At 41.6% G+C, this 27,921-nt stretch overlaps 1 protein-coding gene across 1 annotated transcript in view; it reads right to left on the reverse strand.

Moving 5' to 3' along the window:
- Nucleotides 1-1,924: 1,924 nt before the first annotated feature.
- The window catches only part of DEPTOR (DEP domain containing MTOR interacting protein), a 77,279-nt gene continuing 51,282 nt past the window's right edge, over nucleotides 1,925-27,921 (reverse strand). The window contains exons 7-10 of the mRNA XM_080339942.1: nucleotides 27,319-27,453; nucleotides 24,096-24,166; nucleotides 23,320-23,424; nucleotides 1,925-2,628 (exon numbers count right to left, since the gene is read on the reverse strand). Of these exons, the coding sequence (XP_080196068.1) occupies nucleotides 2,500-2,628; nucleotides 23,320-23,424; nucleotides 24,096-24,166; nucleotides 27,319-27,453 (440 nt within the window). The 3' untranslated portion in view covers nucleotides 1,925-2,499. The remainder of the gene's footprint in view (nucleotides 2,629-23,319; nucleotides 23,425-24,095; nucleotides 24,167-27,318; nucleotides 27,454-27,921) is intronic.

A 27,921-nucleotide genomic window follows, 5' to 3' on the forward strand; every position in this document is an offset into this window, starting at 1 on the left:
TGTACAGATAAACCGCAATTTAATTGGAAAAGATACATTTCATAGCTTAATTGTTAATTTTGCACCCTTTTTTTTTGAAAATGCAAAATTTCATTGCATGGATAATTTGAGTACCTTTGCCACACTGAAGAGGGAAATAATTAAATTCCAGATTGCCAATCAAGTTAAGAACACACTATGGAAATCTCCATTAAACAGCAGGCAAGAAACGGTGCTCAAATTGTGACAGAGACTAATGTATCTTGCAAATGAAAATGCCATCTCCAATCTATAACATAATGATATACACAGATTTCTCCCTGCCCCCATCCCCACTCCTTTCGCTACAGTCTAAAGTGCACTCTGTAATGCATTATTAAGCTAAATTCTGACCCAGTTTCTTAATTATCTGTAAGCTACGGGGAACTTGTAGCAGAATATTAACTACGGCAAGAGATGTAAGACAGCAGGATCCATGATGGCATTAGAGAGAATCATTAGCATTTTGCTGAGAAAATCCTTCACCTTTTAATATTTAACCTAGCCTAACACACAGAGTTTATATTTTAAAGTGGTACAAAGTATATATGAACCAAGCCACCAAAATAACCCAGGCAAAAAATAAAACAGAAGTATTTGGGGAGGCATTCCTGGATTCACAAAATCAAAAACCTGTGGCATACTGACACATTTCTGGAACAACAGGATTTTTTCCAGCCCTTCTTTGTGGATACCATCAACACTTGTTACAATCTCATATAATGTTGTGTGCTGAACTGTTTATTTCAGATGAACTGTAGAATATAATGTGCTATGGGTTATCCACATGTACCAAAATTTTGGGGTTGCAATAGGGGTAAACAACTGTCATACTAAATGACAGATTGAAAGAATCTTCCAAACACTTTTGTGCCTGGTCAGTATCAAGTTAGTGGTTTCAGTTTTATACCTCCCTGCACTGCTGCTTATTAGTGGAATGTAGTAAGTTTTCTTAGTGAAAAATCAACCATGGATACACTATAGCAGAAACAAAGAACACATTCACTTCTACCTACAAAGCTGCAGGCATATATGATTTTGAAGACTTACTGTATGTCTGATGTAAAAGTGTGAGTGAAAAACATACTGCGAAAGCGATGTATTTCTTGAGAACAGTTTTTAATATAAAACATCATTTGAAATTATTTGAGGAAAAAAATACTTTCCCCACCCCATAACTGAAGGATTTCTGGTACGCTCATACAGAAAGTCAAGGTTTAATTGTAAAATTTACACAGCAGAGAAAGCCTGCAGTGTATATTTATAATTTTGTGGACAAGGATGTACGTATTCAGTTCAAAGATAAAAGAAAACCCATGCAGTCCAATTACCATTGAGTTGAAGAGTCACCTAACTCAGCAGATTATGGAATTTGTATATGCATTTAAAAAAAATTGTTTAATGAATTAATCAACGAAGAAATCATACTGTTTGAAAAAGAGTAAGAGTCAGTTAAATACAATGTTTTATTAGTAATAGTGTCAAATGCAACTCATGTGGCAAATCTGCAGTTTGCAAAACATCTGATGATTGGAAAGTGCTAACAAGCCTTACGTACATTCAAGTACATTGCTTCAATTTGAAGTGTACTCCCCCTGCCAGAGCATCTGGATGTATCATTGCTTGTGCTAACACTGTGAATTCCCACTTCAATCCACCAAATATTCTTATTCTAGGAATAAAGCTGTCCAAAATTTCTCCAAAGTGACAACTGACAAGATTGAGACACCCTTCCTTTACAGAAAAGGGAAAGTAAATCAATGTTTCATGCTTGAGCACCCAAACCAGTGTGTAGGCATCTAAACAAATAGCCTTCTTTTCAAAGGCCAGATTTTGCGAATGCAACACACGCTTTTCCATTTGCATGGTTGTATCTTTTTCCTTCTAGAATAATCTGTGTGTTCAGTCAGACCCAAACATTCATACCAGAGAATGAACAACATGCATTTGCAGTTCATTTGTGTTGGATTGCAGTCAAGCCAGCATGTAGTCAGCTGTCCCTCAGCCCAAGGAGAGAGCAACTCCAGCAGCACATGCTCCCAGGACAACACAGGACACCAGGAGGGCATTTACCAACATAAATACGTCGTGCAAACCATCTGTGACATCCTGACCCCACAGTCTTTGGTTCCTTCATCTTCTGAAGTGCTTCGATCCAGTGGTGGACTGAGGAAATCTGCATGGCCTCTTAGGTAGGAAACCATTCTGACTGATGTAGACACACTGGACAGGCAACCAAAAGGCCTTGACTCACTCTCTGTCAGGCAAATAAAAGTCCTTAGTGAAAATATGCTGGTATCTATTGATCATAGCATAATCACCAGTGCTACTATTGTCAAATGAAAGAGAGACCCCCTCCCCCAAAAGCAAAATCATCTATTTAGTTAGACACAGCAACGTTTTTTCTCCTTGTATGATGCCGCTCCATGGTCGTTGCTATTTCTGTCATGAAAATGTCCAGTAAGAGGTTTTTTTTGCTTCTCAGGACTCTATTTCTTCCATCACTTCCATCACAATCGTTCGAGGGCCTGTCAAGATGAGGTTGCTCACTGTCCTGTAATCCACATGGAGAACGTTGAGGCCGTTGACAGACAAAACAAATTGGCAAACCTGAGGAGAATGGAAAGCAACAAAAGTTACGCATTTGACCTTTTTTTGTATGGTTATTTACACAGATATACTTTCAACCGCTGGACATGCAAAACCTCCAGAATTCTTCATATCATCTCATTCAGTACTTTTCAGAAAAACACATTTCTTAGAATTAATCTCTCAAGTAAATTTTCCATAAAATTCTTTGAAATACCGCTGCAACTTTCAAACCTGTGGAATTTTGAATTCTTACATAAATAATTCTTATTTATAACGATATTCTTCTTAAAACAATGGTATTTTCTGATATCAATATTGGTTTTCAAACAATATGGAAAAGCGAGCTCTGGCCATTGCAGTCTGGAGAGCAGTCAGGGACCTGGGGGTACTAATTGACAGGAAGCTCAACATGAGCCAACAGTGTGCCCAGGTGGCCAAGAAGGCCAATGTTATCCTGTCCTGCATTAAAAATAGCATGGTCAGCAGGACAAGGGAAGTGATCCTTACCCTGTACTCTGCATTGGTGAGGCCGCACCTGGAGTATTGTGTTCAGTTCTGGGCCCCTCAGTTTGGGAAAGACATTGAAGTGCTGGAGCGGGTCCAGAGAAGAGCAACAAGACTGGTGAAGGGACTTGAGCACAAGACCTATGGCGAGAGGCTGAGGGAGCTGGGGTTGTTTAGTCTGGAGAAGAGGAGGCTTAGAGGTGACCTCATCACTCTCTAGAACTACCTGAAGGGAAGTTATAGCCAGGTGGGGATTGGTCTCTTCTCCCAGGCAGTCAGCAATAGGACAAGGGGGCATGGGCTTAAACTCTGCCAGGGGAAATTTAAGCTGGATATTAGAAAGAAATTCTTTACAGAGAGAGTGGTCAGGCATTGGAACGGCTGCCCAGGGAGGTGGTGGACTCGCCGTCCCTGGAGGTTTTTAAACTGAGATTGGACATGGTACTTAGTGCCATGATCTAGTAAATGGACTGGAGTTGGACCAAGGGTTGGACTTGATGATCTCTGAGGTCTTTTCCAACCCAGTCGATTCTGTGATTCTGTTACCCTTATTTTGTCTTAAACACTTTCATCAAAACCATTTTATACAAATCTTGGTAGTCACAGTAAAAACATGCACGTTTCCAGGCTCAGGACAAAGGCTGGATGACAACTTCACTAGATTCAGTGCCAGAACCTCCACCAGTATAGCAAGAACCCAAAGGATCCAAATTCTAGGAAATAAAATCCTGGAAGTTGGAAGTCAGTACTAGGACGGATTAAAATGCCACTGCTATTTTCAGGAGATATTCCTACACAGATGTAGTTCTTTTTACTTTTTATGCAAACAGTTTTTTGTCTCCTTCAGCAAGTATGGCTCATTAATTAATTTCAAATATGCTAGTATTTTGTTTTTTAAAACTCTTCAACTAACGCTGGAAGTCTTGTATCATCAGAGGCCATTTTCTGTCCAAAAGGTCTTGATAGAAATATTCTGATGAACTCCACTGTGTATCTTAAAACAGTTAATCAGAAAAAGCCACATCAACATTGTAAAAAACTGGCAGGGAAAAGAAAGATAGTGATACCGATTCCTCAGAAATGTTAAGCCTTCTCCGTATCTAACCAAAATGTTACAGTATTTAGTAAAAAGTCCAAAAATGCCTAGTGTCTAGATCTGTGTTTTTAATGATTAAAATGTGAAGCCCAAAGCAACAATAATATCATTCTGATGTTTCAATGCAAACAATACATTCACCAGAAGGTTATCTTACTCATAAGTGATCTTGAGTCTGTATGAAAGAAGCTACGAAGCAAGTATCACTAGAAATTTTCACACTTTACATTTTTACCTATTTAGGCAGAAACACAACACAGAAATGAATGCAGGAGAGGTGGGAAGCAGCTCTGGTGCCTTCCCTTGCAAGCTCTACAACAGATTTCCTCATAAGCCAACTCATTTACCTTCTGTGCATCAGCCACCTTCCTTCTCAAGTGAAACGTGTGGTGAAAGTCAATTCCTATTTGTACAAAATGTACCATTTAGGGAAAATTATAGAGGAAGCAAAGCCAATCCAAAAATGTAATGTTTCATCAAGAATGCCACCGACGATTTCAATCTCTGCTCCGGGACGAGCGGTGGCAGCAGCAGCCCCTGAAGGGAGGGTAGAGCTCCCTCTTGCACCTTACCCTTCCAACTCAGAGCTCCTCTGCAGAGCCGAACATCTTGGCATCAGCCTTACTGACAACCTAAAAGATCACTGGTGTATGGCAGTGACACCACTTGGCCAATTTCCCCAGCAGTATGGATCTGTCTCTCCTATACATTCATATGCTTTATTTTAGCTGCAAGTAGCTTTGGGAAAACAGTTCAGTTTTTGCATTGAAACAGACAAAGCCTCCTGAATTTTAAGGATTTCGGTTAAAAAGGTAACCCATCATCCTCTGCAGTGTGTCTCGATTAGTATTTAAGAGGCATGTCTATTTAGTTTAAAATGCAGATTTTTGCAGTATCTATAGGTCTCTCAACTGCCAGTGGTATTTCCTAATGCTTTCTATGGCTTTCCAAGATTGTATCAAGTTTTACTGAATTATAGCTCTGGCTCCAGAAGAATACTTGGGTTGATTTAAAACAGACCTGCAGAAATAACATTGTCTCTTCTGGCTTAATGCAATTTTTGGAAGTTGAATGGCTGACATTTGTTTTACTGCTGCATATTCTCAGACTTCTCGAGTTACTAGAATCCCAATGCATGGGACCCATGTTTGGCCAAGGACACGCACGCAAGTGTGTGATGGATAGATCTGCATGCTGGATCATGTCAGGGGCATTGAAGAGCCTCCAGGAAACATCCTTGGCAGAGGAACAGACTTTCCAGACCAACCAGCCACTTGTACCAGTGCTGCAACAGTCTAAGTGTGGATGGTACAGGCACCGCAGTAGGGAACAGCAATCTGGATGCCAAAGAATTAATTTCTTACGCACAAAACCAAGAGCTGACATGTCTGTGTTCTCAGTGTGTTTGTTTTAATGTACGCCCTTGGCCGTGATATTAATCAGCAATGCATACGGGCTGAGAACAGTCCTTTTCTTGCCGTCCTTTGCACTGGGTCCAAATGGCTTATTAGTTTCACCATTTCCAGTGGGCAGGTTTAGACGCAAAAAGTCCACCCAAGCCAGAAATGTAGAGAGGAGGACAAGGCACAGAGAGAGTACATCTGTCCTAAAATGGTGTGAAAAGACCTGTGAGGAACAGGATTTGATAATAAAGAGCCAGTCACCCTGGGGACTCTCCACAGCCATCGCTTGGCCAGTGCCCCCAAGGGCTGAGTCTTTGCAAATTCCAGATCCGTCTCTCTCAGGGATAAAAAAATGTGGAGCCATTTGCTGCGTCTTGCAGTCTTGAGGAGGGGATAGGAGTTTGCACAGTCCTGAGTACTTTGGTATGCTGAGTGCCCTCGACTCGCCCAGTTTTCTTCTCCCCGCCCTGGATTTCCATGCAGTGCTGCATCCAGAAATGGGCAATGAAATGCAGCTCTGCTTCATGTATTTTGCCTCAAAAAATCCCACATTGTGCATTGCTCTCTTGGTGGAGTTACAAAATGAGCGAGAACAAGCAAGTACCCAAAAAACAGCCCTGACTGAGTGTACCAACCCACATATTATTATCTTAGGAATTTTCTTAAGGAGACTGGTTTATAAAACCATGATGATTTAATGTTACATTTATAAAAACACATTTCAAAAAGCTGTAAGTGCTCAGCTCATAGCTACAGCTGTTAAGGGCTTTGTAACTATAAATATGTAAAATTTGTCTGTTGGTTTCCATGCATCAGTAACTATAATAGATAATAAACTAAAGTTAAAAGAGCCTCAAAGAGCCTTTTATTGCTCATTTCCTCATAGCTCTCCAAGGAGCCTGACAGGAGATAAGCATCCATTTTTATCCCTCAGACTTCAAGAAATGACAAAGCCCAGAATAAATTCCAGCCGTGTTGTTGGTCAGGATGTGGTGATCTAAAAACCACAGAAACAATAACAGTTAAATAAAGGAACACCGAAGTGAAAAGATTCCCTTAATTAAATTCAAATATTTGAATGTTACAGTAATAAACATCTATTGTTAAGCATTTCAGTTTCCCACCCTGGCATACAGCAGCTCACAGAAGTAGGGACAGCAGAAAAGGCATCTCTGTCTTCCTGCAGGTTTTCACTGGCTCATACAGAAGATTTAACTAAATCCAGGTGTTCCCAGGAAAAAGAAAACTTCAACTTTGGACTCACATTTGAACAGAAAATATCGCTTAAAAAAGTTTGCAAAGATTCGTCATGCCATTTATCATCAAACTGAAGATGGCGAGAAAAGGAATTATAATTAGCTACCATAACATTTAATGGCCAAAATCAGGATTGTGCTGTACTTGGAGCTGTACAACCCTTCCTCCCCCTCACTAGTTATTGCTCTTCCCTCCACAGAGAGATTTGGCTGCCGGCTCCACCTTGGTCTTGCCAAGCTGCCCTGGAGATGTCCATCCACACCCTCGGATTTTCCTGTCAGAACTGCACAGCAGCCAAACCCAAGCCCCACTCCCTTGCAGGTGCTGCCTGCACTGAGGCTGGACATGGAGCCAGCGCTGACCAGGAGCTGCGGGGAGGATGAGGGCGGGATGATCCTGAGGGATGTCAGGGACCAGCTGCAGGAATGGGCACGGAATTGCACAACTACCTTAAATTCAATAAAAACATAGAATAGTTTGAGTTAGAAGGGACCTTCAAAGCTCATCTAGTCCAACCCCCTGCAATGAGCAGGGACATCTTCAACCAGATCAGGTTGCTCAGAGCCCCATCCAGCCTGGCCTGGGATGTCTCCAGGGATGGGGCATCCACCACCTCTCTGGGCAACCTGGGCCAGTGTTTCACCACCCTCCTTGTAAAAAGTTTCTTCCTTATGTCTAACATGAATCTTTCCTCCTTTATCTAAAAAACATCACCCCTTGTCCTATTTTAACAGGCCCTACTAAAAAGTCTGTCCCCATCTTTCTCACAGGCCCCTTTTAAGTACTGAAAGGCCACAGTAAGGTCTCCCTGGAGCCTTCTCTTCTCCAGGCTGAACAACCCCAACTCCCTCAGCCTGTTCTCATAGCAGAGCTGTTCAGCCCTCTGACCATTTCTGTGGCTCCTCTGGCCCCTCTCCAACAGGTCCATGTCTGTCCTGTGCTGAGGGCTCCAGCGCTGGACACAGGACTCCAGGTGGGGTCTCACCAGAGCGGAGCAGAGGGGCAGAATCACCTCCCTCCACCTGCTGGCTCACAAAGTACCCTCCCCATTTCTGTCACTAATTCTTACTTAGCATTCTGCCTCAAGATGACCTTAATATTTATGAATGCCACAGGACGATAGGCGGTTAGCCTAGAACCTGCCATTTGTGCTGTAGGCTTTGGTCAACCTGTCCTTGTGGAGCCAGGCCTCGATCGTTGGACTTTTTTTCTATTTATTATATATATTTTAAAAACTCTTTAAAAATGTCCTTTCTTTTTCTAGGTACACTTTTTAGAAGATACTGTAAAAGATCGTGAAGAGCTGGAAATTCCCACCATGGAATCTGATTTAAAGTCATGATTGCACAGTTCTTTGAGACAGTCCTAAAAAAGCATTTACTTTTCCAGCTGCAGTTAGTGCAACTATTCATCACTGGTCACAAAGCAAGTAACAGCCACACAGAGTCAACAGATAATATATCTCAAAACAGTAGGATATTTGATATAAATTTTCAGAAAAGCTTGAGATGAAGAGGAACGTGGACACCCAGATCAGTGTCTGGAATCAGTGTATTTTACTAACTTTTCTTTACAAAAGAGAGTAGAAACACTATTATGAATAAGGATCTAATAGGCACCAAAGACATCAGTGGTACCAAATACAACATAGGTTCAAAATTCTTGAATACAAGGCTACATTATGCAACACCACACTCAACGTAGTAGCAAAAATGCTGTTTTCCAGCAGTACTGTTGCTTTACCCAGTTATCTGGGTGGTGATGGGACCATCCAGGGTCTAAGACACAGGACACTTGAGTTTTCTCCACTGCCACCAAGGGCAATCAAACAACAACGTTTGCATGGGCTGTTTGGCACTGATAGCTGCTCTGGCATCAGGTGTGAACAGCGTAAAAAGATGCCAAAAGCACTGCCACCCATTCACGTCCATTGAAGGTGTGAATATTACTGCACATGTGGCAACTACATGAACAAAAATCTTAGAAAAGAGTGAAATCCGGCCCTGCAATAATCTTACACTCTGGAGCAACTGGGATTTCACCTCTGGACTCTGCGCAGATCTGAACCAGATTTCTAGCAGCTGACAGCCCCAACCAGGGCCACATCCTGCTGCAAAGCAGATCTCTTTGAAACCAAGGCACGTCAAAAGTTATTAGCACATTGCACAGAAACGGGCAGTTGCTGGGAAAGCTGTGTGTGAATCAGGGCTGGCTCAATCGTCCACCAAGAGACAGACTGGATTTAACCCTTTGCTCTGTTCATAATTTGTGTGCACAACAGTTTACATACAGTTATCAGATAGTTTAGGACACACTCCCTTGACTATTTTTTCTTCTTATCAGCTGATGTGACGCCAAAGTCACACAGATAATTTTTACATTAAGACAAGCCATTTCCAAAATACATGGAAAAATACATTGGTTTCTTTTTAGTATTTTTTTTTTAACCTTATGAGCATCAAATAGAAATGATGAATTCAGGCAAATGTAGGAGTCATTTTCAACCCTGGCAAGTTTTTCAGCAGTTTTCCTAAGAACTAAAATAAAAGCTTCTAAGTATAACTTCTTTCTGAGCTGTCTCAAGAAAAGTACATTTTGACAGTTTTACAGAATAAAATTGATGCCAAAATTGACAATATAACTATTTCAAACAGAGAAGAATATTCCGATGTTAGTGTTTTTGCTTTTCTTTTTGCTAATGAAAATTAAAATGAAATCCATTATAGAAACAGCCTGCTTACATTTCTGCTACAGAGATACCCTCAATAATTAGAAATAAATGCTCTTTTCATATCCTGCTGATCCTGCAAGGACAAGGATCAGCTGGCCAGTTTGAGTAGCACAAGCTTAAAATTGTTATTCTGAATCTCACTGTGATCTACCAGAGGAAAAGTTCCTCATGTGTGGTTGGCAAACCCATTGATTTTATATGTGTAACTTGCACTAGGGACCTGTGAGATCCTCTTTTCTATTAAATGTCAGGCCAGGCTATCTGTAATAACCCTTCTCTACAGGCAATCATGCAAACTGGGGCTGAGGAGCTAACATTGTACAATTGTCAGTGACCTGGAGATGTCTTAAGCAGCAAGAACTCAAGCTGTTCACCCTTTTTAAAACTCTGGGCCAGTTCTAAGATGGAAAACTTACTGGCTGATTCCTGGGCTATGGTCACAGCTCTCACCAGGTTACTGAACAGCTGAAACTGAGAAGAAAAAAAAACAAGCAAAAAAAGAAAATATATTCTTTACCATCACTTGTTTAAAAAGGTGACGTATCTGCTTTGGCTTTTCTTATCTTGTTTACAGATTTCACCAAAAATTGGAGAAGGTTTAGGTGCTACAGAAATATAACATCTGAAAGTCAGCTTTCCAGCCTTCAACAAGGGGGAAGGCGACATCCAAGCTTCCAGCACTTCAAAGGAGGAGTTACGCTTCCAATGTGATTTCCCTCCCTCACATTCCCCCTGTTCCTCTGGGGATGCTGGGAACCGCTGCTCCCACTGCCGCCTCCCCAGCACCACTGCGCTCTCAAGCAAACAGATGGAAAGCAAGGCATCATTTTGAAAATCTAATTTAAATATGAAATATGAAGGAGTTGAGAATTAAAAGTAAACACTCCCATTTAAGTGCATTATTTCATCACAGAGGAACAAAAAATGGCAGTTTCTACTTTTTGTTGCAGTTATCATTTAAAATGAAGCTATTTATAAGTGGGTAACCATGCAGGTTTGCCCTGCTGGTTGTTAGATCTCTTGAGTAAATCTCTTGAGATAATTACCACGTCATCACCTTCTGCCTCACGCACCATGCCACGGGTTTGTAAACAAGGCACATAGTGCCAACACCATGGAACGAGGTTTCCCTGTCCTTAGAGATGAAAGAAATAATCTTACTTTTACAAGAAATGTACTAAAAAAAAAAAAAAGGTGGTTTGTTTATTAAAAGCTGGAGCAGTAAACTGATCTGGGACCCCAGAACCCTTTCTGCTGACAGACAGGGACACCCTTGGTCTGAAATGCCATGGCTACAGGTATCAAACCTCTTCCAAGAGGAGGAGGGTTGGCAGCAGGACTTGGTGCCCGTGCTCCCCAGTGGTGCTGCCGTCCCTGTGCGCTGGCTCTGGGGAGCAATGCACCCAAGCCAGGCACTGCTCCCTTTTCATCTTGTGCCAGCAAAAATAAATAAATGAAAGACTTGACTCCAAGCAAAATAAGTTCCCTGATGTGCCTGACACGGTTGGAGGAAGGAGGCAATAGATACATATCTGGCTGGAGGCAAAAGGGAAAGAGGGAGATGAAAAGGAGGTGAAGATAGGATCAACCTTTCTGGCAGCAGCTTGCACTCAGATCAGCAAACTGCAGCTTAAGTTTTCAGATAACTTGAAGTCCCAGGGAAATCAATATCAAGATGGATACTAGGGTAGAAGGAACAAGTGCAGAGAAATTTGAGGAGAGAGGGTGCTCAACACCCTTACACACACACCCTGAATTTATGCTGATACAGGGGTTCTTCTGTTTTAATAGGTAACCCACAGCCATAAAGCAGAGGAATCCCCATGCTCAGCAAAGAGCCCAGGCCACAGAGATGCTGAACATGCTGCCCCAGAAGAGCCTAAAACATGAGACTGACCTTCTAAATAAAAGCAAACACAGGCAGCACTGAAGTATTTGCTCCCACTCTGCTAAGCTTTACACTGTCACACTGGAATGAGGAAAAGATATGAAAATCAGAGGTCCTAAAAGTTATATTTCACGTTAGGTTTTATTTTTTTTTTTAATTTTTTTTAAAATTTTTTTTTTGAAGAATTAATACAATCTTGCTAGGATTAGTAAATCAAAGCTGGAACCTAACAACTCAAAACCTACTGCATGTCACCGGAAGGTTAAAAAATCATGCAATGTCATCTTCTGCATAATTGAGGTTACTGGATGAAACAGAATAAATTGCAGCTGTGTGTTGAGCTCTGTAAATATCTCTAGCAAATGTGTAATTGGCTGTAGAGTGGGTGGTGTGGGAGTAGGCAAGTATCCAGGTCTTGCATAAACACGGGATTTTCTCTCTAGAGGGATGCATTTCTCGTTCAATGTTTACCCCAGTGCTAAGCTGGCTCACTGTCCCATCAGTGGGCTAGAAACTGGGAACCAGCAGAGCATGATACAACGCACAGGAGAGAAAAACCAGCTCCATTTACAGAATTACAAATATAAGTGTGTAATGCTGGCTCTCCATCTTGGTCTGTGGCTGCAATCTGGTATAGGTGGTTTGTCTGAGCAAGGCGTCATGACATACATTTATTCCATACTTCTTTGATATTTTAAAAAGCAGCTGAATTTTTTATAGTATTCCAAACTCACAGGCCTCTAATTAAAAATCAAAACAAAAACCAAAACAGAAATTAAAAAACATAATATAAAAACTACCTAATAGAAAAATAATAAATACATCTAATAAAATATCTTTTATAAAAGTATAATAATATAATAGTATAGTAGTAGTATAGTATAATCATAATAGCAGTAATTCACATAATATAAAATTAAGTCACGGATACTCAAAGAGCCTCATCACTGGTTCAGATATTGTCTCCCTTCCTCCCTCCCCACTGATGGGAATCAATGGGAATTTAAGGGTTTTTTTTACACCAGGAATAGAATGAAAGCATTACTGTGCAAACTCCACAAATAGAGTGGACAAATTAGAGGGGGAAAAGAGCTGACCTAACAGCCCATGAGAACAACTCTTGTTTTGGGGCAGGCGGCTTCTGGTCTGCACACAAGTCTCTGCTCTGTGGCAGCAAAGTCTCCCCAGTGGATTGACTGAGGAGTCAGACAAATGCCAACAGAGCAAACGGGAATTACTCATATAGGTAAACTGAAGCTACCTGCAGACTCCTGGATGGTAATAACATAAGGATGCAATCCCCTGAAATGCAAACCTTCCATAAATACAGAATAGGGAAATATAGGTCACTGCTTCTCTTGGCCCTCACTGGGAACTGGTGTATAAAATGACTGAGTCCCAGTGAGAAATGCCCACAGGTAAAGCTGAGCTGGGCTGGACCATGTCAGGAAAGCAAACCAGTGACTGCATGCTTAACTTTATAAGCATTTTTATCGTATACTGCAATTTGATACCCACAACAGAGCAGCTCTGAAAATGTTAAATAACTTGAATGCTTAAAGGTGTCTCTGGGTGAAATACTGCATCAGCAGCAGGAGAACAGGGAGTCTTAGCTTAGAAATAATGTCTTTCGATGTTTGGGTTGATCTTTTAGTGTTGTTTTGTGTGGTTCTTTTCAGTTGGTTGGATTTTTTTTTTTTGCTTTTTCCTGGTATATCTATACCTAAGCTAGAGTTGCTGAAAGTAAAACATACATAATAAATAAAGAACCTGAAAGATATATACCTGTTTACTTGCAAGGTCAAATATAATTAGGCTAAACAAACTAAATGTATTTCATTTAAAGTCCATACTAGCTAAAAACAGTCCCTAAGGCAGCCCAAGCAAAGGCAGTTGGACCCATGCAGGGCACCCTCAGCACCCTCCAGTATCAAGACAGTAATGAGCAGGAACAGTCTGCGCCATTTGAGACAAACAGCTGCTCTCTGTTTGCACAGACAAAAGTGCAATTGTTTTTCCATGTGTTTGACTAGCTCAACAGAGCCTTGGCTTTAACGCAACATGTTTCCCGAATTATTCGCTTATATCATGAGGGGAAGCCGGCTTGTGCCTTGAGCAGCAATGAGAGAAGACAGGGAAAAGCGTGGGGAAGGGTCTGCAAAGCAGCAGCATCCCCCAAGCGCTGGGGCAGAGACCTGCAACAGCCACAGTGATGCAAACCCACTGACATCTGAGGACCCCTTCGAGGCTTCAAGTGAAATGGATATTGCAACTAAACCTAATAATACAAAAAGCTTTTAATCCTCAACTGAGTGCAAAAGCAGTTCAAAATGCCAGCATTTTGCCGTACATTTTGAAGATTTCAGCCATTCTGCAGATAAGTTTTCCAGATGAGAGTCCTCTCTTTAGAGAGCCTGGACTACCTAAGACTGTCCTGCAATAGCCTAAGCAAGCTCGAGCAAGGGTAAGATCCCAGCTGTTCTGGCAGGCAGCAGAACTTGCTGTTCAATGGGCTACAGACCACGCTGGAATTTGGAAGCTGTATCAAAACACAAGCGCAGCCCTGTTTGACAGTGCAGCTGAAACCAAGACTGCTTTCTCTCCTTCTGAATGGCCACAGCTGTAAGACTTCAGAAATAATCAAGAAAGCATTTTCATAAATGCAGGGTGTTCAGATATCTGGGTTATCCCACCATAGAATATCACTTACTCAAAAAGCATTTTTAAACCTACTTCTTATTAAAATAATGTGACTAAACTAAAAAAATCCACTGACCTCCAATTGTGAACCTGCAGACAATTTTTTTTTCTGAATTGTGTTTGCTATTGATGAGAAGGAGCCAATGTACAGATACAAGTACCGTAGGTCACTTGTTGCCCAACAGCATTTTAGGTGACTTGGCTACAAACAAGTTCAATTCTAATGTCAACTATACTGCTGTGAGTGCAGAAAAAAAGAGCTCAGAGCTATTATGAAACTTTCTGCATTTTCATAAGGTTTCAGTTGTTGTAAAAATAAAATAGTCATTTTATTGCCCAGTAAAACTCTCTCTCTCTGTTAAGAGTCTTTAGAAATAAGCACACAGAGTTATTGGGTATCTAATACTGTTCTGCAGGCCAAAACTCAGATCTGTGATAAGCAAGTAAAATCTTGCTAAATCTGCGTCCTATAAGTTTAGGGAAAAAATGCACTGTTAAAGGTAAAATTCATACTCAAAAAGATACATCCACTCCTTTTATATTTCACCTAGGAATTCTGACTATCTTAATTCTTCTCTCTATAGTGAATAACATGGGTCCTGTTATTCAAAAACAGGACTGAAAATCATAAATGGAATTTTTCTATTTTCTTTTGTGTGTGCAGGTTTCAGTTTACATCCCGCTGCAGTGATGTTTGAGCACTGCGCTACCTGTCTGCATGGGAGCGGATCTTTCCCCCTATATCTCAGGGAGGTGACTTTTCACATGCAGAATTTTGATTTATTTATCATGTAACTATCCCTGATAACCACAGCACGCACCTAGTCTATAGTCCAATGTAAGGCTCGCTTGGTTTTTTTTAGGTGATTTTATGTCCACTGACTCAGAAGAACAGAAGCCCATGGTCCTGGTGGAGCTGATCCAAACACAAATCCCTCATCAGGAGGAGGAGGAGGATGGTTTAGCAAGAGGACAGTTGTACAAACTGAATTTTGAAACTCAGTGGAGCCTGTGCTGGTGTAACTTTGCTGCACGGGAGTCAATAGGTCCAGTCTATAAATTTGGGTCTGCATGTTGCTCTGAGACTGGGAAACCCAGACCTCGTGCTGTGAAACACAGCCCTGCGAAACACAAGGAAAATTTAGCAAACCTGGAGTTTTATTCCTTTGTACTGGTACAAAAATGGATCTACTCATCAAATGTTTTGATTACATCAGATTTCTTGGCATTTTCCATCTGTCTAATCCCACAGTACTTTACAAGAATACCTATGTATTCTGGTAGGGAAACAGGGTAGTTGCACAGAGAGTTTGTGACAGGGTAAAGGAAAGTATCCAAACCCCAACTGTGTTTTCCATGTGGCTACCACGAGGCAGGTTCCAGTAGCAGGCCAGTGGTACAGTGTCTCTAAGACAGCCTCCTGCCACTCAGAGAGGCCCAACAGGCTTCCACCATAGAAGAGGAATAAATCAGACTGAGTAGCTGGTACAGCAAAGGGGCAGAAGAGAGACTGACTGGCAGCTCATCCAACGCTGCACTGGGATTCCCAAGGACAAGGAGAAAACTGCTGTGAAAACATTTAATGATTTCACTCAACCCAAAGACACTGTGCTAATGCAAAGGATGATCAAGGTCAAAAGTACTCCACTGTTGTACTTGTAGTATTCTGTAATGAAAGCAAAGGAGAGATTTGCCAACCCTGTCTCCTTTTGGCAACCAGACAAAAGTTCTGGCAGTACACACAATGCAACTCCCAAAACCACATTTTCCTTCAGTAAGAATCACAGAATGTTAGGGATTGGAAGAAACCTTGAAAGATCATCTAGTCCAATTCCCCCTGATGAAGCAGGAACACCCAGAAGAGGTTACACAGGAATGTGTCCAGGTGGGTTTTGAATGTCTCCAGGGAAGGAGACTCCACAACCCTTCTGGGCAGCCTGTTCCAGTGTCTGTTACCTTCACTGAGAAGAAGTTTCTTCTCATATTTAAATGGAACCTCTTGCTCCTTGTTCTATCATTGGTTGTCATCGAGAAGAGTTTGACTTCATCCTCGTGAGGCTCACCCTTCACATATTTATAACCATTCATAAGGTCACCCCTCAGTCTCCTCTTCTCCAAACTAAAGAGACCCAGCTCCCTTAGCCCTTCCTCATAAGGGAGGTGCTCCACTCCCTTAATCATCTTTGTTGCCCTACGCTGGACCCTCTCCAGCAGTTCCCTGTCCTTCTGGAACTAAGGGGCCCAGAACTGGACACAATATTCCAGATGTGGTCTCACCAGGGCAGAGTAGAGGGGAAGGAGAACCTCTCTGGACCTGCTAACCACCCCCCTTCTAATACACTCCAGGATGCCATTGGCCTTCCTGGCCAAAAGGGCACAGTGCTGGCTCATGGTCATCCTGCTGTCCACCAGGACACCCAAGTCCCTTTCCCCTACACCACCCTCTAATAAGTTGTTCTCCAACTTATACTGGAAACTGGGGTTGTTCCAACCTAGATGCAAAACTCTACACTTTCCCTTGTTATATTTCATTAAATTTTTCCCCACCCAACTCTCCCCTGTCCAGGTCTCTGGATGGCAGCACAGCCTTCTGGCATGTCAGCCACTCCTCCCAGCTTGGTGTCATCAGCAAACTTGCTGACAGTGCAAGAGAAGTGACAGAGAAGCCCCGAGTTTGGTGAGAGGGCTGACTTCACAAAACTCTCAGCCAAGATGAGATGGGTGCAATGCAGTTTGCTGCCCAGTACTCATACAACTATGTTATTATGAGAATTTTGATGGCAATAATCCCAGTATGGAGTAACAGGGTTTTAAGGTAAGTGCAACCTATTGAAAAGTGGTAACAAGATTCACTTTAAAAAAATTGGGAGCCACGCATTGAGGTTAATTAAACACTCCCACTGGAAATGGAAACTTTGGGACAGTTACAGAGGCATCACCCCAGCTCACCAGCAAACTCCTTGAGCAAATGATGACCGCAGATCAGAAGTAGAAGGCAGACACAGAGTAGGAATACGCAGGCACAGAATCATGCATTGATCGGGAGTGTGCTGACTGATATACCTGCTGTTAGACAGTTGTCAAGCACAACCAACCACTAATCCATTTTTCATTTGAAGGCAGAGTTGAGTATTTTCACATTCATGAATATTTGATCTCTTCCAACTTCTGTTAAATTATCATACCACTAACACAGCTGCCTTACCAATTTTTTCTTTAGAGTCTTTTAGAAAGATTTATTCTAAAGATCAAATGAAAAAAAGAAAAAAAGCATCCAAACTGTTGACCATTATGTTCTTATTGTGCTCTTAATGTGTCCTAATGTGACAACCACTCTCCTTGAGCATGACTTACAAGATGTTTGAGGCTAATCGCTACCCTACTCAGCTTACTCTCACCAATCTCCGTGATGGACAGTCACACATAAAATCTGAGGTTCTGGTTACAGCTACATAAAGAGAAAGACGAGCCAAAACTTATTAGAATTTTCTTTGGTTTTGCAAAACAAGAGCTGATTTTATGGTAAAATATCAAATCTGTTTTCTTAAAATTAAATTTCTCTAAAGACATAGGTGCTTAAATACATTTTCCACATTTCTCTGGAGAAGAATGGACCTTTATGTTATAGTTTATTATTAAGTACTATCAGAAAATGAGGCACGCACTTATGGAGACATGTTTGAAACACACACATTTGTATTCAAGCCCTACAGTAGTGGCATTCATAGCATGCAGTGCTACACACATTTAGCTCTGCTGCTTCTCTATTTATGGACATACTATGAAAGCAGTTTGTCAGCAACTTTTTTTGAGTGTTCACATTACCAAATGCATTCATTCTGAATTCACTCTAATGTAATTATCAAATTCAGGGCTGATAACACAGCGAAAGGAAAACACCAACCTGTCCCAGTGTTTTCACGCTGTAATTGAAAACAGATGGCAACTCATGTAATTTATGCTTTTCTACAATCAGTAACATGTTGGTATAAGATAAGAATTCTGAGATGGAATTGCATCTGCTTCAACAACACCATATGCTAGTGCACAGCATAAATATTTATCCAAACGTATTTCTTCTCATTTAAAGCTCAATCACACAAGATACTGCAAGTACACTTTGGATACCCCCAGTTAGCATCTCCCCAGTGCTTTAAAGGGTTAGGGCCCCAGCACCAAACATGGAGCTACCTTCCCTTTCCTAAGCTTTATGGAGAGGTTTAAATGGATGCATGTCCATTGTGCCTTATTTGTACAACATAAATCCCAGTCTCCAGGCTCCCACTAGGCTGCCTTTAGGAGTTAAAAAGACGTTTCTCACTTATGATGTCCAAGCTTCTCTACTTTTCCCATTATCTTGTAAAATACTGGAGATTGGCCATGGCCATAAATGGGACCACGGAATGAGTTTTGCATTTCTCTGCAGCATGGGGTACGTTCAACCTCCCAAAAATCTCACAGTTCAAATTTCTTCCTATAGCAGGAATCTCAGACAGTGGCAATTCCTCCGACATCACGTTTTTGGTTTGGTTTTTTCCCCCACTTGGCACCTTATAATGCATAGCTTTTAGTTCTTTATGTTACAAGCCTGTAACATTTTGCGCTTGTGGTAGTAGTTGGACTTTTTGGATTAAACAAATAGTACCTGTGTTCCTTTGATTGCAGGGACACTGGGTTTGATGACCTCGATGAACCTGACAGCAATCTGCTCCATGAGACAGCAGCTACTCAATTACACTTGAGATTTGGCTCTTATTCTGCTAGTGAAATCATTTGAGAACCTGCACCTGAAATAAGCATTTGTGAATGCAGAAGACGATGCCACAGGCAGAAAATTTATGAGGCTGACCTCCTCTCTGCACCAGCTTTTAAAGATCAGAAGAAGAGCAGAACTATGGCCAAATGGTCCTGTCTGTATGCCGTAATCCCCAAGCAAAGCTCAAAAGAGAAGGGTTGCTACCAGTGACCATACGTGGTCTCCCAAACTCCCTGCTACTAACTGGAATGAAGAAGAACTAGAATAGGACAGAAAAGCTTGAGTGGCTGTTGGCAATTTATATGATACCTTGGGTGCAACAGCTATAAATACCGATTTGCTCAAAATCAGTGTAAGGAATCGGATATTCTCTAGCATTCCTCAAAGGTTAGAGCTGGGCACTGATTTCTCCAGCCTTCAGTTCATCAGTTAAATGAGTGATTAATTTGCCTCTTTCACAAGCCTCACACTAAGATACATCTGCCCATTTTGTTCCACTGCTGCAGTGGTCTCACACTAAATAACAACGTGTGATGCATGATTTAAGTCACTAGTTGGAAGTCAAATTGTGTAACTTTTCGAAGAATACCGGTACCTTAAAATCTGAAATTAACTTGCAGAATAAAACACTGAAAAAGGGGGGAAAAGAGTTTTCCTGAAAACAACTGGCCATATTTAGCAGTGTCATCCGCAGAGACCTCAATTTTGCAGCCAGTCAATACTGAATCTTAAAGCAACCTGAGTACTTCAAAATTGTGCTGTTCTTGTCTTCCCCTGCTGACGACAGCAGACAGCAAAACAGAGCTGCAAATAACTTAGAAGTACACATCGTAACACCGACTCCCTTCACAGCCCCGCGTCGCCTCCAGCTCCCACTTGTTAACGCGCTTACAGCAACCACGCTCTTCACAACACTGTCACAGGCAACTGCCCTTCAACAAACCAGCTCTTAAAATACTTCAATAAAGCTAATTGACAAGATATTTATTAAACTGTTTGCTCAGCTTCATACTTGAAACCTCAGACTGCAAACGGTAATCCTATTTACCACCCCAGAAGAGGTATCAAGGCAGCCAAAAAGCAGACCATGCTGCTAGTGATTTTCTCAGAATTAAATTGTCTGAAAATTCCCCCAGAAAAGGATGTCACATCTAAGGAGAGGGCGAGCGCTGCCAGGCAGAGGTGCTCGTGTGTGATGGGGACCCATACACTCCAGCCACCCAGCACCGTGCCCACCCCACAGCCTCTGTGTGCGGTCAGAGCTTCGTCCCATTGAGATTTCTACTCGAACTCGCAGTTCACAGCACTTTGGAGCAGGCTAGGAACCCAGCCAAGGTCAAACTGAAAGCAAGCAACCACAAAGCCCATCAGGTAGGTTGAGCCTGTAATGTTTACTGCTTTATATAATACACAGTAGAGTTTTAGTGCACGAACTGAGGTCCTACAATGAGATTGTAGGCAACAGTCCTCTCTCAACAACTTGTCCAGTGTAACACAAAGACAGGAATATAGCGCTCTCCAAGAGAGAGATATGCAAAATCACAAGCTTTACAAATCAAAACACTTCCAAAAACGATTACAGTGGATACATCTCCTTAGGAGGAAAAACCCTGCTGCTACTGCCAAGAACTTTTCTAGAAACTGCAACGCCGAGTCTTGGCTCTTCTTCAAATTCTTGCCCTTTTCATCATAGCCAACTTTCCTTGTTAGCGCTTCTTTGGTGTAGCGCTCAGAGCAACACTGGCAGACAAATGCCTCTTGCACCAGCCCACCAGAAGCTACTGGGCCCAACAGTCTATTTTCAAAGTGCCGCTCCTGTAGCCTCCACACAGGGGAAGGTTTGTTTTCAAGAAGCTGTCATCTAAAGCCTGTTATACGATTCCTTTAGATTTGCCAGATTGAAGAGTTCTGTAAACAGATGGATTAAGTGGCATAGATTTTTTTTAAATTTCAAATGCTGCACTAAAATGTACATACCTATTGTCATGGGAACACCTCAGCAAAACCCCTTGTTTTCAAAGAAAACTAGCATTTCTTCACCTGGGGCTAAAGGTACTCATTGTTTCTGAACACAGGGAGCAAATTTTCCCTGCGTCTAAGCAGGGACTTATATACAGCTATAGTGTTTTATGTGCAATTCTGCTGTGAAAGTGATTTTATATAAAGACAGCACCTTTGCAAATAATCAGATGTGTCTTTTCTGCAAATCCAAGGCAAGATATCCCAGTTTTACTATCTAAAAGACTATTTGCTTCCCTCAGGATGGCAGATTATTTTACATGCTTACGTCTTGAATGGTTCAGGTCAACAACTGTAACCCCATCAGAGTACATAAGTGCATGGAGAACATGAATGGAAGACAAGAGAACACAACTTGGTACACAAAACTAGTTTCAGAGGTGAAATACGAAAGAACCCGGCTTAACTGAAACATCCTAGTGTGTAGTCACAGGGCTGCCAGCATGAAACCAAAAGTAAAAAGAAACGAAAGCCCCACAATATTCAGCTTAAAGCTGCTGAGTGCAGAAGTGAAATCTTTAAGATTATATAATACATATGACACATTATTTTTACAAGTCAGGATTCAGAATAGATCTACTTTATTGCTAGCTGCTATACTCAAAGAGCAAAAGATGCTGTAAAGTACTAAACTCCTAAGTTCAGGATCTAGAACATATACATGAAAAAACTAATTATTTTTATTAAGTCCTTTAATTTTAGGCAGGATTACTATTTGAAACTGATACTCTTCAGATAAAAATAGTAACTGTACATTATACTTAGGTATTAAATAAAACATATAAAAAATTCCAGCTGCCTTAGGTTTCAAGCCGCTTGCCAGCAGGATGTGTCAGGGTACTGCCTGCATGCACCAACAGGCTCCCCCCGCCCAGAGCTTTGCCTGCCCATACTTAGAAAAAGTACATGTTTCAAAGACAGTACATTCTTATAAGTTTCATGTAAAAACCCAGCAGATGGAGAGGAGAAACCCCTGTAGTGCATTTGGTAAGGAGGGTGTCATGGCGTGTCTGGCATTGTGCGATGGTGGGTGTGAATATATGGGAGAGAGGCAGCTGGGGTGAGTGTGACGGGAAAGGGAGACGAATTAGAAGGCAGGACAAAATTTGTGGCAAACTGGGTTGCATGTGGAATACATCTGAAACCTTCATCTGTGTCTTTACCATACAATAAGAAGTGACATAAGCTGCTAATTTAATCTTTGTGTCTGGCCCAGCCTGGACACTGGAGTAGCTGTAGCAGCTAGTTTCCCTTTCTTGCTTTTATCTGTACTTGACATAATCATAGACTCATAGAATCAAATAATAGTTTGGGTTGGAAGGGACCTTCAAAGGTCATCCAGTCCAACCCCCTGCAATGAGCAGGGACATCTTCAACCAGATCAGGTTGCTCAGAGCCCCGTCCAGCCTGGCCTTGAATGTCTCCAGGGATGGGGCATCCACCACCTTTCTGGGCAACCTGGGCCAGTGCTTCACCACCCTCACTTCAAAAAATTTCTTCTTCATGTCTAATGTGAATCTCGTTTCTTTATTTTTAAAACCATTACCCCTTGTCCTACTGTAACAGCCCCTGCTGAAAAGTCTGTCCCTGTCTTTCTTATAGGCCCCTTTAAGTACTGAAAGAATGCTCTGCTTTTATTTTTCCCACTGTACAGGACAGTGTTTAATTCACAGATATATGCAGGATGTGATCCAAACATGAAGGTAAATCAATGGGCCCTGCATTAACAGCACAAAAGCCTTCACATGGAATTTCTATTTATTTATTCTCAAATCATGTATGAAACTATTTCAACTCTTTATGAAATATGAAAGTATCACACATTGTTCTTTCCAAAATGTCTTGTCTTAACTGCTTTACAGTGAACAACAGGTTATGCTAGCTTCACTTTTGATAGGTATGTCTGACTTTGCCTCTTCCTATACAGGCACAAGTCCAGAAGCTGTATACCAGCAACCACATAAATTGGAAAGAGTGAAGCTAAAATTGTGCAGTGCTGGAAAAAGGTGAAAATAACAAAATCAAACCAAACCAATCAACCAAAACAAAATAAGAAAGAAAAACACACCATAACCCACCAACCAACAAAAAAAGGGAAAAGATCAAGAAAGCAACTTGGAAAGGATAAATATGTTCATGTGAAAAAGGGATCCGAAGAATCTTAAGAACAGAAGAAAATAAACATGAGTGGGACAAAAGGCAGCAGAACTCATTGTGCACCAACACCTGAAACTGAGACAAAGATACTCAACCCTGGAAACAAAAGCACTGCTCACTCCTCAAGTACAGGCAGCCCAAGACCTTCACAGAGCAGCAGAAATACCCCCAGTAAATAATCCCATTTAGAAAACGCACCTTCATCCCCGCCGCGGCCGCCGGCCCGCTGGGGTCCACGGCCTGGATGTGGCAGGGTTTGCTCCCCCGCACCACGAAGCCCCAGCCCACCGCGTCACCGACGATCTGGGAAGAGAATGGAAGGACACGATCACCTTCAACCAGCTCCATGACATTTAAGGGGGCACCATCTAAGTGGTTCAAGACATAATTTCAGCATCTCTGTACTTCTAACATAGTAAAGGACATTGTGTATGGACAGGCTGCTCTGTCACTCATGGGAAAGGCTCTACCCAAATGATTCCTCTTGCTTTTAATGATTTTTTTGTTGACCTAGAAGGCTGTAAAAAAATGATGCTTCCAATGCTAGGTTTAAAAATAGCTTTCTCTAATAGTGAATATGAATCAAAATTTATGTCACATCATAGTCCAGAAAGACCTGAGTATAAAACTTCAGTTTGAGTAGGAAATCCACTCCTACAGAGCAAGTACTACCAGGAGTACAAAATCTAGATGAGTTCACATAATACAAATGTTATTTGCTTTATGTAATTTTACAGTCCACTTAAGTCAGCAGTACTACATTGGCAGAAAGACAGGAAAAACAAGTGCAGAAGCAGATCTGAAATGTGTGGAAGCACTGATAACAGAGTCTGGGATTTTAAAGCAGAAATCTTAGCAAATGCAAATAAGCTCTAATTATCCCGTCAGAAAATGTCTGTTTGGATTACCTTATGCATACAACATGCAGAAAATAAATAATAAATGAATAAATAAATAAAATACTGGAGACATACCGTAAAAGTTTTTCTTACATATGGGGCTCCAGGCATCAAGAGCTCATCTGCAGTCACAGGTCTCTTTAACACTGTGGACGTACGTAAATGAATGTTCAATATAAATATTCCTCTAGAATTTCTTCTCATAAATAAGATACAGCATTGGGATACAACAACTTTCTGGTCCCACTTCCCACACACTCTCTCAGTTCTTGCAGACTTGCTTGAAAGTAGTAAAAGAGCCAAGGAAAAAACAGCAAAATAACTGTACAAATTATGAGATCTTTGGGAAACAGAAGCATTTAACCCACAGACTTTGTTGTCTGCAATCAAGAACCACTAAACACTGTTAACTAACATCAGAACTGGCTGTTCCTGTGTCCAGTGTTGAAACAAGTGACCAACCTTCCTGGCATGGGGCAGCTCACTCTGTGCATGTTGGGTGCTCTCTGCTATTTCATATATTGGCTTCGAATCACAGAATTAAGTAATAAGAAAATACTCCTTGTGTCAGGAATTATCCCAACAAAGTCATTTCTGCAACTGTGGGCACAGACACCTAACCCCATCCTACCCAGGGACAGCCTAGGTAACCTAGCGCTGGCTGGGATTTTACATGAAAGGAAATAATGGGGAGCTTCTGCAGGTGATTCCCCATGGCCTTGATCTGTAATGGAGTAATTTTCCCCTGAACAAAGTAAATGTAAAGTTCTGCCAAACCAAACCGATAACATTCTGCATACCAGTGTTTATCTGTCTATAAATGCTTCACAAGCTGGAGGACAATGGGATAACATGCTGCTCACCACAGTCGCCTCCTTCACCTCTAAAATTACAGCTTTCTTTTAGCGATAAATAATTTTGATGATATCTGCCTTTTCAGACAGAGGTGGAAGACAAAATTTCCCACAGATGGTACTTGAAGACATTAATGAATTTCTTAATGACATTCATGGGAGCAGGGAGAATTCTAGCATACAAATAAATATGTATTTTTTTTACTTTCCCAGGAATTTTGACAAACTGACATTTAGCCAGTGTTACGCTTTGCAAAGCATGCCTGGTCAACGTAGAAAACCTGAATGATTTTGCTCATTTGACAAACCAGTATCAGGTAAATCATCCACACAGGACTCCCTTGTGTGCCTCCCTTCATTATACCTCCAGATTTTTTTGTTGTTGTTTGATGATTGTTTTTCCTACATGACTGGTTAAGTCATGATCTGGTTTTTTTTAAGTGTTCGCCTGCAAGAGAGCTCATCTGACAATAAATATACCTCTGCCTTGTGTTTATTAGCACACAGTTCAGCGACAAGCTCTGAGTCTGGATAGCAGGAAACTATTTGTGAAAAAAATCACTTTATAGTCCAGCAGAGGATTAAGAATTCCTCTGTAACATTCACATCTGAGAGCCTTATGTTGACCTAAGCAAGATGACGTGTAGATCTGTACTTGTGTTATGGGAGAAATTACCCTACATTGCTCGTAATTTTATAATTCTTAAAAATAAGTCTGTTTATAAGCCTATTGCTGTCTTCTTTCAAATATAAGTCTGTTAAACCTATTCAGAGTTTGAAAAGTAGTGCTAAGGGAGTATGTATTTTAAAAAAAGAAAGAATCTATGCAAGGGCAACATCAGCTGTCCTTTTTCTTCCAGTGTTGTATAATCAGCTGCATTAAAATAAACTTGTTCTCACTACTCATGCGTTGACACTTCATATATAATCAGAACCATAAGTGAATGGGATGGTTGGCGTGCTTCAGATAGCACATGCATTTATGGACAGCACTTGAATGCTGCTTTATCTATCCCAGAAAATTTTCCAGGATGTACTTATGATGTACTGGGTCCAAAGAGCTCACCATATGAAATCTGTTGGAGCATTTCTGGGAAGAATACCTGAGAGATACCCTGCCAAATCACAGCATTCCTCATATAGGAGCAAACACATTGCATATAGGGGTAAACGCATCGGAAGGCAGTGCCGAAAGCCCAAGAGCAGTGTAGTGCAAGGACACAATGGCCACCAGCACTGAGGGCATCCCACCAGATGGTCAGCACGTTTGGTGTAGGGGGTTATGGCTTCTGCAACCAGTACACTGAGTCCTGCAAATTAATTTAGAGCCTCATACTGAATTCTCAGCAGAGCCTAAGAAGGGGGAAGGAAATGTGCTAAATGGAGGAGGGAAAGAAGGAAGGAAGGAAGGAAGGAAGGAAGGAAGGAAGGAAGGAAGGAAGGAAGGAAGGAAGGAAGGATCTCCATAACTATGCCTTTCTTTCTGATGGCCACTCTGCACAGCAGGAATGAAACACACTTCAGCTCACTCATCTCCAGAGTAAATCACCAGTGTTTTGAACAGGATTCACTCAGTGCTCGAGGCACTCTCTAGTAATCATTTCAAATGCCAGCAGCCCTTTGAAAGCAAAGCTTACACATACCCACTGCAGCCTTCCTCCGCTGCATAACACTCCCCACACTGTTGGCAGAGACCCGGTAAATTTGAAAGGGCACTAGAGACTCTGCTTTGAAATTCAGGGCTGTTTCTGAAGAAAATGGAGAGGCTGAAACAATATCTACCCTCATCTCTTTTCCCATTCCCAGATCTACAGTAAGAAACAATTTTAAGTGAACTGTGGAAGAATGGGTGTGTTTAACCTTCCAGCATGGGATAGGAAATCCTTTCAAAAGGAAAATAAACTTCAACACTACTTTTACCTTCCTAAACAGACCCACGTAATACCTAAACAAATGAAAATGCTGAAATGGTCCCAGACAGGCTGAAACAATGCTGCCTACTTTTTTTATAGGTTGCTGTTTTCTGAGTTGTGCTATTTCACAGCAACTCAAGCAGCCACTGGATGGTTAAACTCTCTGACTTGCACGAAAGGAATGTCTCTAGGAGGAGATTTGAATAGGTTCAGAGCTTGGCAATGAAGAGGCAAATCTGGGTCTCTTGACTGCATGTCCTCCTAAGAGATAAACTGCAGCTCAAACCACAATTACAGGCTTGATGCAGAGATTATTGGAGGCAGACGTCTGGCTCGTGTTCAGCAGGACTTCAGGCTACAGGATGATAATCATCCCCTCTGGTCTACAAAACCTGTGACACTGTGAATTTTCAATCTCTCGCTGAAAAGATAAAACTTAGACGCAATACTAGGCGTTCTTTACGTCGCCTTGTCCCCAAACAGCTGTCTGCACCCTGTCTTCTGTGCATCATAAGTGATGCTGGTGCTCACCAGATTTGGGGTTGCAGAGCACAGGGGGGCTGCTGCTGAGCGTGGGGCTGCTGCTGAAGTACCCGCTGCTGCCACAGCTGCTCATGCTGCTCCTCCGGACCGCTGATACAATCTTTATCTCCTTGGTGGGACTCACTGAAAACAGAGAGAAAATACAGAGAGAAAGGGAACCAGTATTAAATATTAAACCCATTACCCTGTTTCTTTAAAAAACAGCAACAAGTCACACTCACTGACAACACTGGGAAGGGGTTAGTGTGTTGCACATAGTTAGAAGAGCCACCGCATGAGTATGATATACTCTTGTATACTGAGGCTAACACAATGGCTGAATTTCTCCCATTGCTGTGCCTTCTAGGAAGGAAATAATTTTTCCTGTTTTTCCTTCTACGCCCCATTTATTCTTTTGGTCCTTGCTGCACAGCAAATGCTGCAGGACCCCTTCCCCTCACTTCTATTCTTCTTGAAAACTCCAAGTAGAATACATAACTACTTACTTTGGGCTTGAGGGATTTTAACCAGTTCTGTTTGTTCATGGACACTGATTTTTGATCAGCATCTGACATGCTATTGATACAGGTGCAAAACCACCCCAGGGAGCTA

The sequence above is a fragment of the Nesoenas mayeri genome, assembly GCF_963082525.1.
Source record: "Nesoenas mayeri genome assembly, chromosome: 2".
In the NCBI taxonomy this organism is placed as follows: Eukaryota; Metazoa; Chordata; class Aves; order Columbiformes; family Columbidae; genus Nesoenas; species Nesoenas mayeri.